The sequence below is a fragment of the Gadus macrocephalus genome, chromosome 8, assembly GCF_031168955.1.
Source record: "Gadus macrocephalus chromosome 8, ASM3116895v1".
Taxonomy (NCBI): domain Eukaryota; kingdom Metazoa; phylum Chordata; class Actinopteri; order Gadiformes; family Gadidae; genus Gadus; species Gadus macrocephalus.
Genome location: NC_082389.1, coordinates 14,664,551 through 14,680,337, shown reverse-complemented (window position 1 = coordinate 14,680,337; position 15,787 = coordinate 14,664,551). Strand labels below are relative to the sequence as shown.

The 15,787-nt window shown below is 42.2% G+C and overlaps 4 protein-coding genes across 8 annotated transcripts; all 4 read right to left on the bottom strand.

Moving 5' to 3' along the window:
- Positions 1–699: 699 nt before the first annotated feature.
- On the bottom strand, positions 700–5,081 carry ftr67 (finTRIM family, member 67). Of its 3 annotated transcripts, none has more exons than XM_060059326.1 (7): positions 4,295–5,081; positions 4,097–4,192; positions 3,658–3,891; positions 3,220–3,373; positions 3,032–3,130; positions 2,104–2,262; positions 700–1,291 (listed from the first exon to the last, which is right to left on the bottom strand). In XM_060059326.1, the coding sequence occupies exons 1-7, from the start codon at positions 4,889–4,891 to the stop codon at positions 1,224–1,226; spliced, it is 1,407 nt and encodes a 468-aa protein (XP_059915309.1). In that variant the 5' UTR covers positions 4,892–5,081; the 3' UTR covers positions 700–1,223. The 3 variants fall into 3 exon arrangements, with proteins under 3 accessions (XP_059915309.1, XP_059915310.1, XP_059915311.1); XM_060059327.1 differs by having other exon boundaries at positions 2,104–2,229; XM_060059328.1 differs by having other exon boundaries at positions 2,104–2,214.
- A 130-nt stretch (positions 5,082–5,211) lies between these two features.
- LOC132463296 (protein THEM6-like) lies at positions 5,212–7,719 on the bottom strand. 2 transcript variants are annotated; one of them, XM_060059355.1, is made up of 3 exons: positions 7,608–7,719; positions 6,565–7,069; positions 5,212–6,475 (listed from the first exon to the last, which is right to left on the bottom strand). In XM_060059355.1, exons 2-3 carry the CDS (start codon positions 7,063–7,065, stop codon positions 6,368–6,370), a joined length of 609 nt encoding a protein of 202 aa, XP_059915338.1. In that variant the 5' UTR covers positions 7,066–7,069; positions 7,608–7,719; the 3' UTR covers positions 5,212–6,367. The 2 variants fall into 2 exon arrangements, with proteins under 2 accessions (XP_059915338.1, XP_059915339.1); XM_060059356.1 differs by lacking the exon at positions 7,608–7,719 and adding an exon at positions 7,325–7,580.
- A 660-nt stretch (positions 7,720–8,379) lies between these two features.
- Positions 8,380–10,672, bottom strand: LOC132463295 (protein THEM6-like). Of its 2 annotated transcripts, none has more exons than XM_060059353.1 (3): positions 10,528–10,672; positions 8,796–9,303; positions 8,380–8,679 (listed from the first exon to the last, which is right to left on the bottom strand). In XM_060059353.1, exons 2-3 carry the CDS (start codon positions 9,297–9,299, stop codon positions 8,572–8,574), a joined length of 612 nt encoding a protein of 203 aa, XP_059915336.1. In that variant the 5' UTR covers positions 9,300–9,303; positions 10,528–10,672; the 3' UTR covers positions 8,380–8,571. The 2 variants fall into 2 exon arrangements, with proteins under 2 accessions (XP_059915336.1, XP_059915337.1); XM_060059354.1 differs by lacking the exon at positions 10,528–10,672 and adding an exon at positions 9,935–10,076.
- A 355-nt stretch (positions 10,673–11,027) lies between these two features.
- LOC132463003 (ubiquitin-conjugating enzyme E2 E2-like) lies at positions 11,028–15,409 on the bottom strand. Its single transcript, XM_060058842.1, has 8 exons — positions 15,257–15,409; positions 13,745–13,842; positions 13,500–13,636; positions 13,048–13,172; positions 12,784–12,929; positions 12,375–12,477; positions 11,963–12,105; positions 11,028–11,758 (listed from the first exon to the last, which is right to left on the bottom strand). Exons 1-8 carry the CDS (start codon positions 15,407–15,409, stop codon positions 11,632–11,634), a joined length of 1,032 nt encoding a protein of 343 aa, XP_059914825.1. The 3' UTR covers positions 11,028–11,631.
- Between the last annotated feature and the right edge of the window lie 378 nt (positions 15,410–15,787).

Here is a 15,787-nt window from a genome sequence, read left to right as displayed (position 1 = left end):
GATGATATTGGTATAAAGGGGAGTGCAATATGCACTGTCTACAAATGTCGTCATCGTCACGCATTTGATCTGTTATAAAGTGCCCTAGGTATTTGGCTTTAGAACTAACACATAGCTCTTCCCCAGAAAGATAAAATTGTGGAAAGAGGTCCTTATCTCCCTTCGCCCTACATATTATCACACTGCTCTTGTTTGAATTGTATTGCACATCGTGTCTGTCTGACACCATATTCTGTACACACATTTAACAACTGCTGAAACCCAGCACTACTGGAGAGAGAATGGCCAAATCATCCGCATACATTAGATGGTTTATCACCGTGTTGCCAATCATACAGCCCGTTCTACAGCCATTCAGTTGGTCAGATAAATCGTTCATATACAGGTTGAAGAGGGCTGGTGACAATAGCCCCCTTGTCGAACTCCATTACCAACACTGAAAGGACAATTTATCCGATTGACGCTAGAATCGATCCAAAATGAGACGTGTATCTGTAGTAATGCTATTAAGGGATCAACCCGCCATACCCTAGCCGTCAGTACAATGATCAGAAGCACAGATTATATATATCTGCAGTTTTGTGCTAAAACTTGTCATTCCAGTTCTTTAAGGGCCGAGGTAGCCCACATGTGCGCCAATGACAATCTAAGTTAATGGAGAGGAATTCCACAAAGAAAAAAGAAAACAGCCATTTCAAGTCATGTTTGTGATTTTTTTTATTTGTGCCTTACAAATAACGTCACATTTGTCAGAAAATACAAATATTTAACTGTTGATCACTGCCCGATCGGAACGGATGATGAGTATAATTAAAAGCATAATCATAAAAAAGAAATACAACTTATCAATATTAATATTCTTCAAATTAAGATTAAATAAAACTGTGCCAATGGTAATACATGGTGAATATGTATTAATTAAAGAGTAAAATCAGATACCAACCAATTATTGCATTCCGTTCAACTTTCACGTGGCGTTATGCTCTCTGTAACATTAGCTGATGTGCCTGTGGAACTGATCTTCTATCCTCGTATCAAAAAAACATACTTTGGCCAACTGCAGCCGGGTCCATGTACCGTAGTATCCCATTGAACGAATACAATTTAATAAATCAAAAAATATAATACGATGTGTAAACTATAGGGCAGAGTAAGGGGAGATTCAACCCCAGGAGCTGTGAGTGTCCTGCATGGTCTTGTGAAATGATAAAGCTGTCCCGGTGCTATTTTCTCCGCGGGTGGGAGCGTCGCTGCAAATGTCTTTGTCTAGAGCCTGAGGAAAGCTTGGAACCTGAGGGGACAGAAATCCTTGATGAAACAACCGAGATCAACCATTATTTTCTCTTCCTCGTTGCCTCCCTTCCTCTCCCGACAAAGTTCATATTGTATTGGCCAATAAGCAGGTATACTGTGGTGACGTCAACTTCAATTGTTTTTTAAAACTACATTGAAACAAGTCACTGTTAATAGTTAATGCTTGCGGGCAGAGGAAAACCTAAGTTGCTTTCCAATTGACTTTGATTGATATTGGTTTACCAAAAGGCACGACCCCTTTGCTGTCCAACAGATTGTTGAAAGACCTCCGTAGGGCGAATTGCACCATATTTTAGAGTGAACACAGAAGTCATGTTTGTGACTTCTGGAACGAGCTCCCTACCGATGTCAGAACCGCAGGCGCTCACTTCCAAGAAAGACTTAAGACTCACTTGTTCAGAGTTCACCTAGACTCTGCAAAGCCTCCCCCCACCTCAACCCCTCTTGTGCACTAATTGTAGGTTGTACATCCGGGCACTTAATGTACCCACTTATTGGATGTTGTACCTCCTGACACTTAAAAATATTACTTAATGTGCATCACCTTATCCTAGCTAGCTTTGTTGTATACAGGGAATGGGTTGACCTTTCAATTGTTTCTGCTTGGCACTTGGTTTTATGAACATCCTTACAAGTACCGACAGCGGTATATTGTTTCTTCTTCTTCTGACCAATGTTCTTATTATAAGTCTCTTTGGATAGAACCATCTGCTAGATGCCCTAAATGTAAATGATGTCCATGATACCGCGGGGCGATGTGCATGCTGCTTGTTTTACCGCCTGACTTACCGAATGGTAAGGCGAAGCCACCGAACGTGGAGAGGGCAGGTCCTGGAGAGAGGAAGGGGTTCAGTGGGCCCACGGGCGCTTGGTCTAGCCCAGGTGTAGGAGGAAGAGTCGCTGAAAAAACAAACACTGTTTGTTTGGGGTCAGGATAACCTCCCAACCCTATTGAAATTAGAGGGGTGTGGGCAACGGTTTTAATAATTAACATACCTAGCAGTTATTTCAATGTTTCAATTAGGTCCAAATATATATTAAAAGCTCTACCTACTGAAAATTACCAGTTGGTAATATAATAAACATGAATAGTCTTACAGTTACAATATTTTTTTTCTAATCTAGCGATTCCTCATCCAGAATAGTGCACCTGTAGCCAGGCTCCGCCCGCCTAAGTACTTCCGCTTATTTTGAATTTCCCTTCAGTACTAGGTCTGGGTCTGCGGTATGTTAGTGGGATTTCTCCATCTACATTTTCTGCGTCAAATCAGCAAACAGAGGGAGTGGCTGAGATCAATGACGTTAAAGTCAGCTCTCGTTGACGGACATCTTCACGTACAGTGTTTGGTTTGTTTACAGCCTGCACGCCACCTGACTCCCGGCCAAACGTTAGCGATTGGTTATGGCAGATCCAGAGGACCAGGCTACTGCACCTGTGGTATTTCTCAAATCCTCTTGAACAGCACTATTGCTGCTGTTTTTGTTTGATGATCATTTGAAGTAGTCCTACTGGCATACGTTCCAAGACCTGTGTCTTCTGAAGTCTCTCGCAAACAAGTGGAACCAGTGAGTGGATCCGAAACAATGTCAATAAAAACGAAATTAATATTATTTTTTAATTATTTTCAAATTTTTTGTTGAATGCAAGCCTCTCTCAGCATTATTCGCTTTATTGTCTTGCTTGCTGGAATAACAAACACACACTTCATCGACTCACTTGGGGTTGCATCCATGTGGACACTTGTTTGGGCGTTGAGCTGCTCTGCTTCCAGCTCGATAGCAGGAATGGGAGAGTCCACGATAGTCACTTCTCTTACTACAAGTGGAGACACACCCATGCATTAGGCTGGGAATCCCAAAGAACCTGTCAATGACTATTAGTTTGTTTATCATTCTTCAATTGACCTCTCTCGAAGATGCTGCTGAAACCGCCCTGGCACACTTCCGTGAGCAGAGAGTTGAAGTCGTTGACAGCCACCATCACCAAGCCAAAGTCCAGGTTGGGGTCAACAATGATTGAGGGTAGACCGCCGGCAATAGGGGTAACAGTCTGGCAGCTCTGAAACAAAACCAGGGTGAGTCCAGCAGTTTTGGGGTTGAAAAAGTCTTAAAACTACCGTTGCAAAAAGTGTAAAAGGTTCCATGTGTCAATAGGTATCCGTGTCTCCCTCTTATACAGGTATGTGCAAGAGAGTGAGTGGGTGAGGGACTGGGTGTTAAATACTGTTATTTAATGGTATTTATGCTGAACAAGGTTAATATGCAATACTAAAAGGCTATTCATATTATTAATAATACAGTAATAACAATAATGCAACCATCCAGCAGAGAAGGAACCCTCACCCGTAGAAACTGGACGTGATCCTCGGTGTGAGAGAGCTTATCCAGCTCGGCCTCTCTCCTCTTCAGCTCATTGGTTTCCTTCTCCAGCCTCGACAGCAGCTCCTCGGCGTGGCGAACAGCGTTCCTCTCCTGGACCCCGATGAGCTCCCGCACCTCGAAGCGCTTCAGCTCTATGGATCGGATCAGCTCCGTGAAGACCTTGTCGCTCTCCCCGATGGCTGCTCGAGTAGACCGCTGGGGTGGGAGGTGACGATGGGGTTGACAGCAAAATGGGACAAAAATAGTTCATTTTAAAGTTTAAGATACTCTATTATTAGTGAAGTCACTGAAGTGTCATAAATATATTGTCTGGTTCATCTATCTGAACCAGTACCGAGGAAAAGTCAAGATGGGCATAATGGATTTGTATGAATTTTAGTATTTGTATGAAGTCACTTACTGTGAGAGACATAATGGCTTGTCTCAGCTCCATGGCTTCCCTCTCCCTCTCTTGGATTTTAGTTTGAGAGTGTCGCTTCTCCTCACCAAGCTGAGTCTGAATGAATCAATGTAAACACAGCAGTGTCAGTATTTTTATCTTAGGCTTGACACAATCAACAGGTTCCGTTTCGATCAATAAAATATAAAACATAACTACCTTCTTTTCTCGGATTTCCGTCTCAGCTAGAACTGTATCGTGTCCTTTATGTTCATCTGTCAGACAAAGGTAACAGATGCACTGATTGTCGGTTCTACAGTAGACCTCTAGAAGCTTGTCGTGTTGGGGACATATGGTCTCCTGTAGTTTTTCCGAGGCTGCAACGAGCCTGTGCTTCTTGAAGGCTGCAGACTCGTAGTGAGGCTTCAAGTGAGGCTCGCAGTAGGAGGCCAGGCACACCAGACACGATTTAACCGCTTTGTTTTTTCTGCCCGTGCAAACGTCACACTGCACATCTTCGGGTCCGGCGAAGCTCTCTGCGGCGGGCGTGTGTGTGGTCTGGAATCGAGTGTTTTTGAATCTTTCCACGACGTCCGCCAACATCGTGTTTCTGCCGAGCAGCGGCCTCGGGTTGAAAGACTGCCTGCACTGGGGGCAGCCATAAACCCCGAGGTATTCGTCCTGGTCCCAGTAATGCTTGATACAACCCGAACAATAACTATGCCCGCATGGAATAGTGACCGGATCCCTCAACACGTCCAGACATATTGAACAGTTAAACTGGTCTTTATCGAGAACAACTCCAGCTTGGGCCATCGTTGAAACGCAGACGTTGGAGCAATTTTGTTTTTTAGAGACCCTGACAGCCGGAGCTTTGTTTACAGGAAGTGAACGCAGCGAGCTAGTAGTCAATGGCGGGCGTGGCTAGAAAAGCTAGTGAAAATAGTCATCGAGAAACCCTGAACCTTGGAGTTCAAACAAATATGACGAGAAGTGTCGGTATTTTTTTGTTCATGATACTTTCCAGCTTTCTCTTTATTGTTTCCCAACCAAGTCATGTGACCAAATGCTCACACATAGCCCTGTCCAGTAGATGGAGACATTAATCCATGTACAAAGGGTAAGAAAAGTTTGAATAAAGGAAACATGTTTTCACTTTTTATTCATGCCACTCAAAATTAAAACCCTAAGATGCACACCAAAGTCCACACCTATACAGTATACACCTGAGGCCCAAAGAATACAACCAACTGGTAAAGCATTTAAAAGGCATTTTAATAATGAGCATACACCGTATAATCCTATATTTGGATCTCTGAATAATTTATCAATAAATAACAATCAAAAATACAATTATTTCCACATTCCCCCTCTCAGAATTTAAACAAGCTGCACTCAGTAAACTCATGAATATGAACAGATAAGACAAACATACATATAATATGGGATAGAAATACAGATGATTCTTTCATGAGGAATGATACATTATTTTGGTCACAAAAAAAGTAGTCAGGCTCGAGATTGTATAAATTTGTCATTTGAATAATGTAAAATATGCATTAATATAACATCTTAACGTGTTCCAGTTTTATGCATCGACAGATCCAGCTGATTGATAGTCAAGCTCCTTCACACAACCTGTGCTTAAATACCCTTTTGTGTATTCATCTTAAACCTAATCTATTAAACAATCCCTCAAGATAACTCACAAAGTGCAGTCTTTCACCGTAGGATAACCTGTGCAAACTGTAAAAGGAAAGTGTCTACATAAACATATTAGGTACTTCAAGTATCAGATCACACCCCAATATTTGAAAGAAATATGACTTCTTTTTTTTCTAGTATGAATGGTTATCGTAAATTTGGAAATCTTCCGCTACTCGTGGGAAACAGGCACAAATAAATCATTCCCTTTGTATGAAAACATGCATTGATGTCATTGATATCTAAGGTTCCACATGCGTATCTAAAGCCATGATGATACAAAATGCTAAACATCCCCTGTTTTCTGCAATCATTCTTGCATTCCTTATACTTTTGGTTCCTTAAGGAAGTCTTTACTTTTGGCCTTCTTCAATACTCAGTCAAGACAGTCATTTAATAATATGGAATAAATTAAAATTAAAAAGGATCATACATCATTGGGTGAAAAAGAAATGAATTATATATATATATATATAGCAACTTAACTACATACTTTCCTAGAATGAGAATGTTTCATTGCATGTGCGTATTCACGTCAGTGTGCAAACAATATGCTGGGAATGAGGCTTCCTGTCCTCGGGACGAGACTCACTCGTCTTTCTTCTCCAGGCCGCTCTCTGCTCTGAGAGCCTGGCTGCTGGCTGAGATGTAGTCTAGCCAGTGTTTGAGGTCCTCAGGAAACTCTGGACATGTGATCTGCACACACACACACACACGCACACAATAAACAAACAAAAAAGCATGGACAGAACACAGTATAAACCTTGGTTTCTCAATACACCTACCTTTCTTTTGCACACAAACTCTATGATTTGCTCGGGGCTGCAGCGCACCACGTTCTGCCTGCAGAGCATGACCGCTGAGATGAAGCCGTCCCTCTTAGACACAAAGCGCTGTTCCAAATAAAAGGCCTTCTCATCCCAGCCAATGACTTTGGTCCGGATCTCAAAGGGCTCGCGGAACGCCAACGAGCGCCGATAACGGATAGTGGAGGCCCCCACCACCATCCGCGCCCCCAGCCTGTGTGAGGCCATGAACAGCCCATTTCGCATGTAATGGTGGAACCTGGCAAAGTCACACTCCCTCAGGTAGCGGGAGTTATTCATGTGGCCCATGTAGTCCAGGTCGTGGGGCAGGACCTGACCATCCACACTTTGTTCGGCCATAATATCCCCTATTCGGGGTTGAAACCATGCCTGGAAAAAAACTTGGGCCCCTCGCAGGAAGTACCAAACATCTACTGTGCAGAAGAGCAGCAGGAGAGCACCCACCAACAGCAGGAACATGTCTCTGCAAGGAAGCAAGCAAGCCAATGAGAATTAGCATTAAATGCCAATAGCATATAACATTATGGCCAGCAGGCATTGTAGCAGCATCCTTATGAGTGTTATATGTCGAAGTGTGTTTATATTTTAAAGTTCGGACGGGGATGCATTTGGAAATTGTTCTGCTCTGAACACTACTGTATTATTAAATACTACAATGAAATGCAGCTTTGACCTCAACAATAACATCGTGGAATAACAACAGTAAAGTATAACCTACTCGTTTGTCTAATTGATATGAGAACACACCCGAGACCCAATAAAATGATGGATTCGTGCCATCACCAATTTCAACCTTGAGGATATGGACGCGCTGCCCTATGTGCTGCAACAGGATCCTTCTGTAACAACCCAATCCGTTAGCCGAGCTAGCTCCCGTTAGCCGGTGGCGTAGTCGCCACTGATACTATGAACGAGCAGGTGCTTACGCCTTATCCTTCATTGTTCACTTCGGATATAAATAATACGAGTAACACGTTGAATAATCTAAATATTTCACTTACTATGTATTCGGAAAAAAAAAAGTGCTACCATGGGATGCGCTGTCAAAATGAAGAAGCCGGTAGATAGAGAAGGCTTCCTACTTCCGGGAGAGGCAGGCTTGGACAGAACGTCAGCCTTCATTAGACAAACGAAGCGCTTGCATTTCTGAAGGTCTAGTGGGTTTATACCTAACACTTAGTTTAAACTGTAGAGTTGTTTAATTATTTTTCGTATATGTTATATCGATATTCTTGTGAAAGATGTAGCCTACTCGGACAACTGCATTGACTTAATTGAATTATTAATATCACCAAAACATAGGATACACCTACCACTGTTGAGCATATCTATAGTGTTCTCAGTCGATTTCATAAAGATTCTGACAATACCATAAATATATTATATGTACACATGTATTTCATACTTGGCCCTTTTGTGTTAATGTTGCTGTTGAAATAACTGGTTTAAAGTGGAAGCGAATTATTAGTTCTGCTGAGGGATTACCGGTATGTAAGTAACCTATTCACATTGATTCCCACCGTGACCCGGTTTTCGTCTCTATCCCATCATTGAGCCCATCCTATCTTCATTAATCCACAAGGTTTAAAAGTACTTTTCTTTCTTCCTACCCATCTGAATCCCTCAGCTCATTAACCACCACCTCTCAAGCTCCACCTTTACCAGAAGTCATTCATTAAATCATAATCCTATCAATTTTGTACTCTTGTTGTCAACAAATATCATGTCAGGGATGTTTGAACTCATGAATGCTGACAGTAAAAGAAGCCTGTGTTGATTCCAAGAAAAAGCTTTTAATCAAAAGATAAGGCACAACTGGGTTCACATTGTAGCGTCACACAGAAGCCCCACGGGTGACCACGTCCAGCCGCAGCTACATCTCCTTGTCATAAGAGAATGTTGGCTCACAAAATAGAAGGCGTAGAAAAATTTGTCTCCTTTTCCAAAAAGCGTTCATGGCCTGCTTCACTTGTTTTTGTCCTCCAGTCCCCCTTCTGCTCTGAGGGCTTGGCTGCTGGCTGAGATGAAGTTCACCCAATGCTGAAGGTCTTCTGGAAACTCGGGGCACTCGACCTGCAATGAAAACGCCATCAGGAGTTACAGCTGCCATGTCGGAAGCAAAGAGAATCAGAGATATCAGCCGCCATAACAAAAAAAAAAAAAAAAAAAAAACGGTGCAGGGGACATACCTTCCTCTTGCATAGATGCTGCATGATCTTGTCGGGACTGCCTCGGATGATGTTCTGCCGGCAGTACATCACAGCGCACACCAGCCCGTCCTTAGTGGAGACAAACCTCTGCTCTAGGAAAAAAGACTTTTCATCCCACGTGACGATGCGGCTGCGCAGCTCGAAGCCCTCCCCGATGCAGAGGGCCCTCCGGTAGCGGACGGTGGTGGCCCCCACCACCATGCTGGCCCCCAGGGCTCGGAGCGCCTTGAACACGCCGTTGCGCGTGTACAGCGAGAAGCGGGCAAAGTCACACTCGCGCAGGTAGCGGGCGTTGTTCATGTGGCACATGTCGATGTCCCGGGGGAGGACGCGCCCCGCCACCACCTGCTCGGCGGTGACGTCCCACACGGGGGTCTGGAACCAGGCCCGGGTGAGGACGGCGGCGGCCCGCAGGAAGTACCACACGTCCAGGCAGGAGAAGAGAGTGAGCAGGGCCACCAGGACCCACAGCAGCCACCACATCGTTCTGGGGGAGGCAGGAGCACAAGGGCATGAGACCGGACGGCACATTGGATGGTTGGGGAAGAGTGAACAGGAAGGACCCAAGAAGGTGTCGGTTTACCGGAGTAGTTGCCAAGAGGGGGTTCAAAAGGAGAATCAGTTCATCAAGACACCTACTACTACCATCTACTACAAGCTACCCACTAACTCACTAGCCACTACTGGGCTGAATGGCTGAAACGGGGGGCTTTAATGGGCTTAGGGGCTGCTGTGTTGTATAATGTGAGTCTGCGAAGGCATTCCAGACTAAAGGGATGATTAAGGAGAACACAAAAATATATAATATACGGCACGCCTACGTTACACTCTGGACCATACCATGGTTACATTAACGGTGTGCAGATAATGTACTTGTCCAATCATGTATACCCTAATTGACTACATTTGAACCACAATTATCAAAGAATATAGATTGAAATATTTGTTCCACCACGATGATCCCAACGTGTGTTGTCTGGTTGTCTTCCCTCCTATGCAGAAGACCTGAGGAGTGTAGGCTAGGGTACGTACGAACATTGTTGTTGTTGCTGCTGCTTCCCCACAATTGACTCGCTCGCTGCTCTAATAAAGAAAATATTGTTACCTATATTTTGTACCTATAATCTTGTTGGCTGTTCTCGAAACCTCCACCCGATCTATAGTATGGCTCTCACGAGTCACAGTCTCGACTTATTGAAGTTGGATAGCTGTTACCACTCTGTAAGCTATTCAACAGGTTTGGCTGGTAAATCAGGTACTGCCATTGAACAAGTCTGCATCATCGAAGAAAACTGGCTACTGAACACAGTAAAACATCCTACTTTTTTTGCTGCGAAACGAAATAATTCAGATTGATATTTGATATATTTCCATAGGCTCTGATACGAAAAAATGAACCCTTGGAACTAAATGGTACGTTTACTGGGACTGCACATTGGTAGTCTTAAGGTACAAAACAAAAAAGGGAAAGGTCCGAGAAGTCTGCACGACATTATTCATGGATTATGTGAGGGGTTTAAAATTAAGGAGAACGAACATTACTTGCATAGCCTACATATAGTTAGATACTCTGTAACAGATAGGTCCTGCATGTAGCTACCTCAGGTTGTTTTACCAGCTCACAGGGGGACGGAATGGAACAGTTTACAAAGACATTTAAACAACATGCCAACGAATAATGTCCTATAGGTGTGTCAATCATACTACTTACGTCGTATCTTAAGTCTTAACTCCCGTGTTTTTCTATCTGTTGACACATTACAAAGTTACCGCAGTGTCCATGGTCCATACGGGATTTGCACGGAAGAATTCCGGTGCGTAGGAACCCCAATGCACGCTTTTAATTGGCCGAAGAGTTCAGCGTCATGCGTAAGCAAAATAATGGTTTGTACAAAATTATACCAGTGTTTGATAAGTAGCGGTGCAGAACATTATTATGTTTTATAGGATTTGTGTAGACTACTTTGTTTATTTTTGTAGTTTGACAACATGAAGCAGAACTAAATCGTTGCAAACGTTACTTCACTATAGTTACATACACAAAACTGCATTTGCATGCAAACTTGAGTTTATATGTAAAAACATCAAGGTAGGCCTACTATGTATTATAAAGGCATTATTCAGTATCCAGTATTCTGATGAGACGTAGATGTGTCATATTCTGAAGCTTCCAAAATGAACAAAATATTGGAGGATTGAATGAGGCACGCATTTCAAATCACATAACTATTTATTTGACCAACAATATCGGTTGGTTAAGTGATAATAACAACATGCTGGTATTGGAGCATCCTACTCAGCGTTGATGAGCATAACAATATTACAAAGAACAAGGATAAACTGTTAATGAGTATAAATGAATCAAACATGACTGAAAGATTATAGAATTCCCAAAACATTTGTTTTATAACAAAACAAGATTATTTAAAGAGTACACAGGAATCGCCTAGAGAGGCCTCACATGTGCAATGTTTTCACATGGAATGAAGAGACACTGCATTTTTGCATGAGAAATAACAATAAACAAGGGCATGTCTTACAAATGAACATTCATACTGATGACCAGTAGTAGTTCCACATTAATGTCTGCGTTAAATAGCACAACTACAGCTTGTTCCTCATCAGACTACAGCAGGTATATTTGAAAGATAACAAAAAAAAGAGAAAACATATTTTTTATAAGCAACAATAATGTGATTAAACTGTTACAATGAGATGCTCTGTTTTGGTAATGCTTGTCAACAGACAAAAAAACACTCTCCATGACCGATTTCTTCTGAACTAGTGATAAACAAGGCACATTTAGCCTAACGTTTCAAGGCCCTGCTGGTTGAATTTGACGAACCTTGTGCTCCCTCACCATTTTCTTCATATCTCGATCTTGTTGAAGGTCACTAGTCTGGAGTGGACGTTTTTTCCCCATTTGTGGATCAAATGGTTTTCTAAAAGAGACAACATTTTTATTTGACAGAATACAGGAATGCTAGTCTACAAATCAAATCAAACATGAAAGAAAGGCTACAGACTGGTGGCGAAAACTAAGGATTATTGAACTGATCAATCAAATTCATCCAGGGATGAACATCAGGAAAATAATATCATCGCACATCACATTAAAATACTCGAGAGGAAAATGTAGACCGTACGTTTTAAGGTGTTCCTCGATGGCCTTACGCTCGTATACTGTCCCATACTTTGTTCTAACAGGCTCAACAAATATCCTCTTGCTGAGTGGACATTTCAGATGTTGGGGTGTGTTCTTCGGAACAGAACCCCGACCGACCAATTCCTTATAGGGAGAAGTAATAAAGCAGTTTAATGTTTTATTCATAAGGTGTAAGGCCTGTGGCTCAGAAAATGTGGCCTTTACTTGTGAGGCTCATTCAGTAATAACTCCAAACGTACAGATATAATGAGGAAATTATCTTGACATAAAAAAACAAGAACTCACAAAAACATATAAACAAATGTCCACTTCATGTTGGCACAAGATGTTGGACACAATTTCTTAATATATCCTTTAGTTCATAGAATCCTAAATATATGTGGGGATCTCACCCGCTCCTTGTCATTGAAGGACTTGGCTGCGGTTTTCGCGGTGTGTTCCTTGGCTTCTTGTTCATACTTGTCCTTGCTGGATAGGAATTCCTCAGCCAAAATGCTTACAAAGGAGAACATTTGTATAAAATGGTATCACATTACATAAAAGCATTCGCAGGCAAATTAAGTATTCGTAAAATAGTTTTGTGAAAAAAAATAAAATAAAAATAAACATGCCCATATAATGACTAATTCTACAGAATTTGGTCTGCCCCTCATGTCAACTTGATGGAAACCATTCAGCATGGTCAGCATCATATAGAAAACAGTAAAATACAAATTTTTCATCCAACGCCAACTTGAAGAAAGCAAAGAATATATGTAAACATCAACTAAATTTAGTTTTACCAACGCTAGAAGATCCCACCTGTCTAATGGGTCTTCAGCTTCAGGGGCGATGAGCAGTCCATAGATGGCTTCCAGGATCTCCCTCATGGTGACATGGGCATTGTAGCTGCGGTAAAATATGTGGTGACATATCCGTCCAGAATTGTTGATGTTGCAGTGGTACACCTTTACTCATGTTAAGATTATGGCACTGGAAAAGTTTTGTTTATTTGTTTTGTTTACTGGGTCTTTCACAACGATTATACAAATGTATGGATGATGCATTGTAATCAAATAAGGATACATGCGTGGAGAAGCGGATTGTAGGAGGTTTCACTGGGTAATCCTTGTCAAACTGACAGTACAGCTCAAAGACCCCCTTTTCATAAGGTGTGTCAGGAGGACCCTGCATCAGAATCTTCCAAAAAGCTATAGAAAGTTAGAAGTAACAGTTAGGAATCAGACATATCAGTTAGGAATCAGAAATCATGACTGTTATACATTACTTAGAAAGCTTGTGCGGAGTACACGTACGGTAGGTATATTAGCCTGATGAAGATCCCTAGCGATCGAAACGTTGCTGTTAATAAATCTACTATTGGAGCATTTAAACAGTGTACAGACCCGCCTTTCTCTTATATTCAATACTATTGTCTAGCACCTTTGGATTACCTTTGGATGTGCGCACCACCCGTACATATACATGGCAATGAAAGATGATATTACTTTGTCCTAGTGGGCATGATTGCAACTTACTGAAGTCGGACTCGGAGGGGAAGATGGTGAAGTAGGGATGAGGCTCACAGTGCAAGCGTCTCAACTCCTCTAGTATACGTTTGTCCTTCTCCATCAATTTCGATTTCTTAGATTCCTGGATCTTCTTTTTTAATGCACTGTGGTGAAAGAAGTGTGCGTTTAGTTCAGTAGGGGAAGCCTGGCAGGGGGACTAAGAACCACAAGGCACGGGGGGAAAGCAAAGTGGTCAGCTGGTTTGGACATACTTCTCTGTGACGGTCACTTTGTCGTTGAAATAGCTTGGCAGAGTAGTCTCTGGGAGGTCATCGTAGCCGTGATGTGCAAAGATGCTACTTAAAACACTCTAGTGGACAGAAAAATGAAAGACAAATGAGAACAAATATGAATGTTAGGGTACTGCAAGTATTGCAACTCACCTCGCTTGTGATGGCGGATGGATCTAGTTTTTCCTAAGGTTTTCGCATTTCCAGAGAGAGAACCGTTTCAATCTCAAAAAGTTTCAGGCCATCCCTACTTGTTTCAGGCTTGAAACAACAACCTCCTAATCAAAGTTTTGTATGCAAAGTATTAATACATTGAATATATGCTATGTTTTGACTAGGGTTAATGGCTAATGAAATTAGAAGCTCTACCTGTGGCATTGCTGATTCCGTGAAGTGTGTGGTTGTCTACATCTCCGAGCAGGATGGAATCCAGAACGATGTTGGATTGGATCATTTAGTGTAACGGTTTCAGTTTTTGCCATCGACCTTTGTGAGCAATGGGATAAATAGACCAAACACATCTATATGAACACTATATAAACAAAGTATAGATTAATATGGTATATAAATGTAATGCAAGCATCTTGTGCATGTACATTTTTTTATAAATTAAACAAAGTTTGTGGTCGGTGCTTGACCTCGCATGAAGGTTGTGAGAAAGCATGGTCACTTCACTGCTTATGGACTAGATAAGGTATTTTGCACACAAATAGGAATTTACCCCAAATCGTTTCCATCCGTAAGACATATGATGCGGAGTCTACATTGAGGGAACCTCTGCTTCACTGTGATCAGTTCTTTGACTCCACGTTGTAGGGCATCGTACAGAAGAGTGGATCCACTTGGTTGAAGCTCACGCAGATGTTCCTGTATTAACAGTCAGGTCTAGTGTATACTGCCTTTCATCAAGTTATGCTGTCCCAGAAGAGCCTCATTTGTAAAGCATGAAGTATGTTTCCTGAACAATTATCGAAATCTAAATATTCTTTCACCATTGAGGAGTCTAACATTCACATAAATGTGATTGACAGGCAACCAATCACAGAAGAAATGTAGTGATTTGTCACAAATTAGCCGGTGGGAATCTGAAATGTAAAATTGTCTCGAAACAGATATTCCTGCGGTTCGCTCACTAAAAGCTGACGGATGGCTGAATTTTTTACCAATTACACTCAAATAATAGCTCTTAAATCTAACCCACAGCACCGTTAAGTTAGGGAAAACAATAGACCTCTGAAGAATAAGTCCCGCCTCCAAGGCTCCTGGTTCCATCGGTTAAATGTCTATGGGAAATTATTATTTCCCATAGACATTTGACCGATGGAACCGGAGCCTCGGAGGCGGGACTTATTCTTCAGAGGTCTATTGAAGATGAATAGAGTAAAATGTTAAATAAAAACGTCTGTTGGCCTTTACAACTAATTGGTTTGATATAATGTTAAAAACTACCTTGAACTTTTCCAGATTTTCAGTAAATGTATGTATGACGGTCACTTTTGAGCTGAAGCTCGCAAGGCCAATCATGTGATGGAAATCATAGGCCATGGTCCTTGTTGCAAAACTGTCAAACAGCTCCTTCACAGCGTCCATCTTCTTCATTTTCAGTTCACCATAGCATTCCTCCACCATGGAGGAACTGGTATCCATCAGCACCTACAAAACATATCAATGCCACCACATACTGTACCAGTATTGCAGTGTATACAAGTCATTGCTGTACTATTACTATTTATTCATTCAGCAGACAACTTGATCCAAGAGCCTTGCAATTAATGAGCTAGCAGGTCCGAGCACAAAAGGTCAAAACTGGGAAATGGTTTTAAGACTGGAACGACATTTCAAAGTCAAACCTTCCTTCCCTCCCACCTGCGTCATTAAACATAGAGGAGGGCCGCCCTGAGAGCCAGCCTCGAGGCCGAGGGCCGGTGCGAACGACTCCCGTGGGTCAGGGGCTCAGGGCCGCACCCGAGGAGGACCTTCATTCCTCTGCCACCGAGTCGGTGTACGGTCAGTCACTTCGGGTCC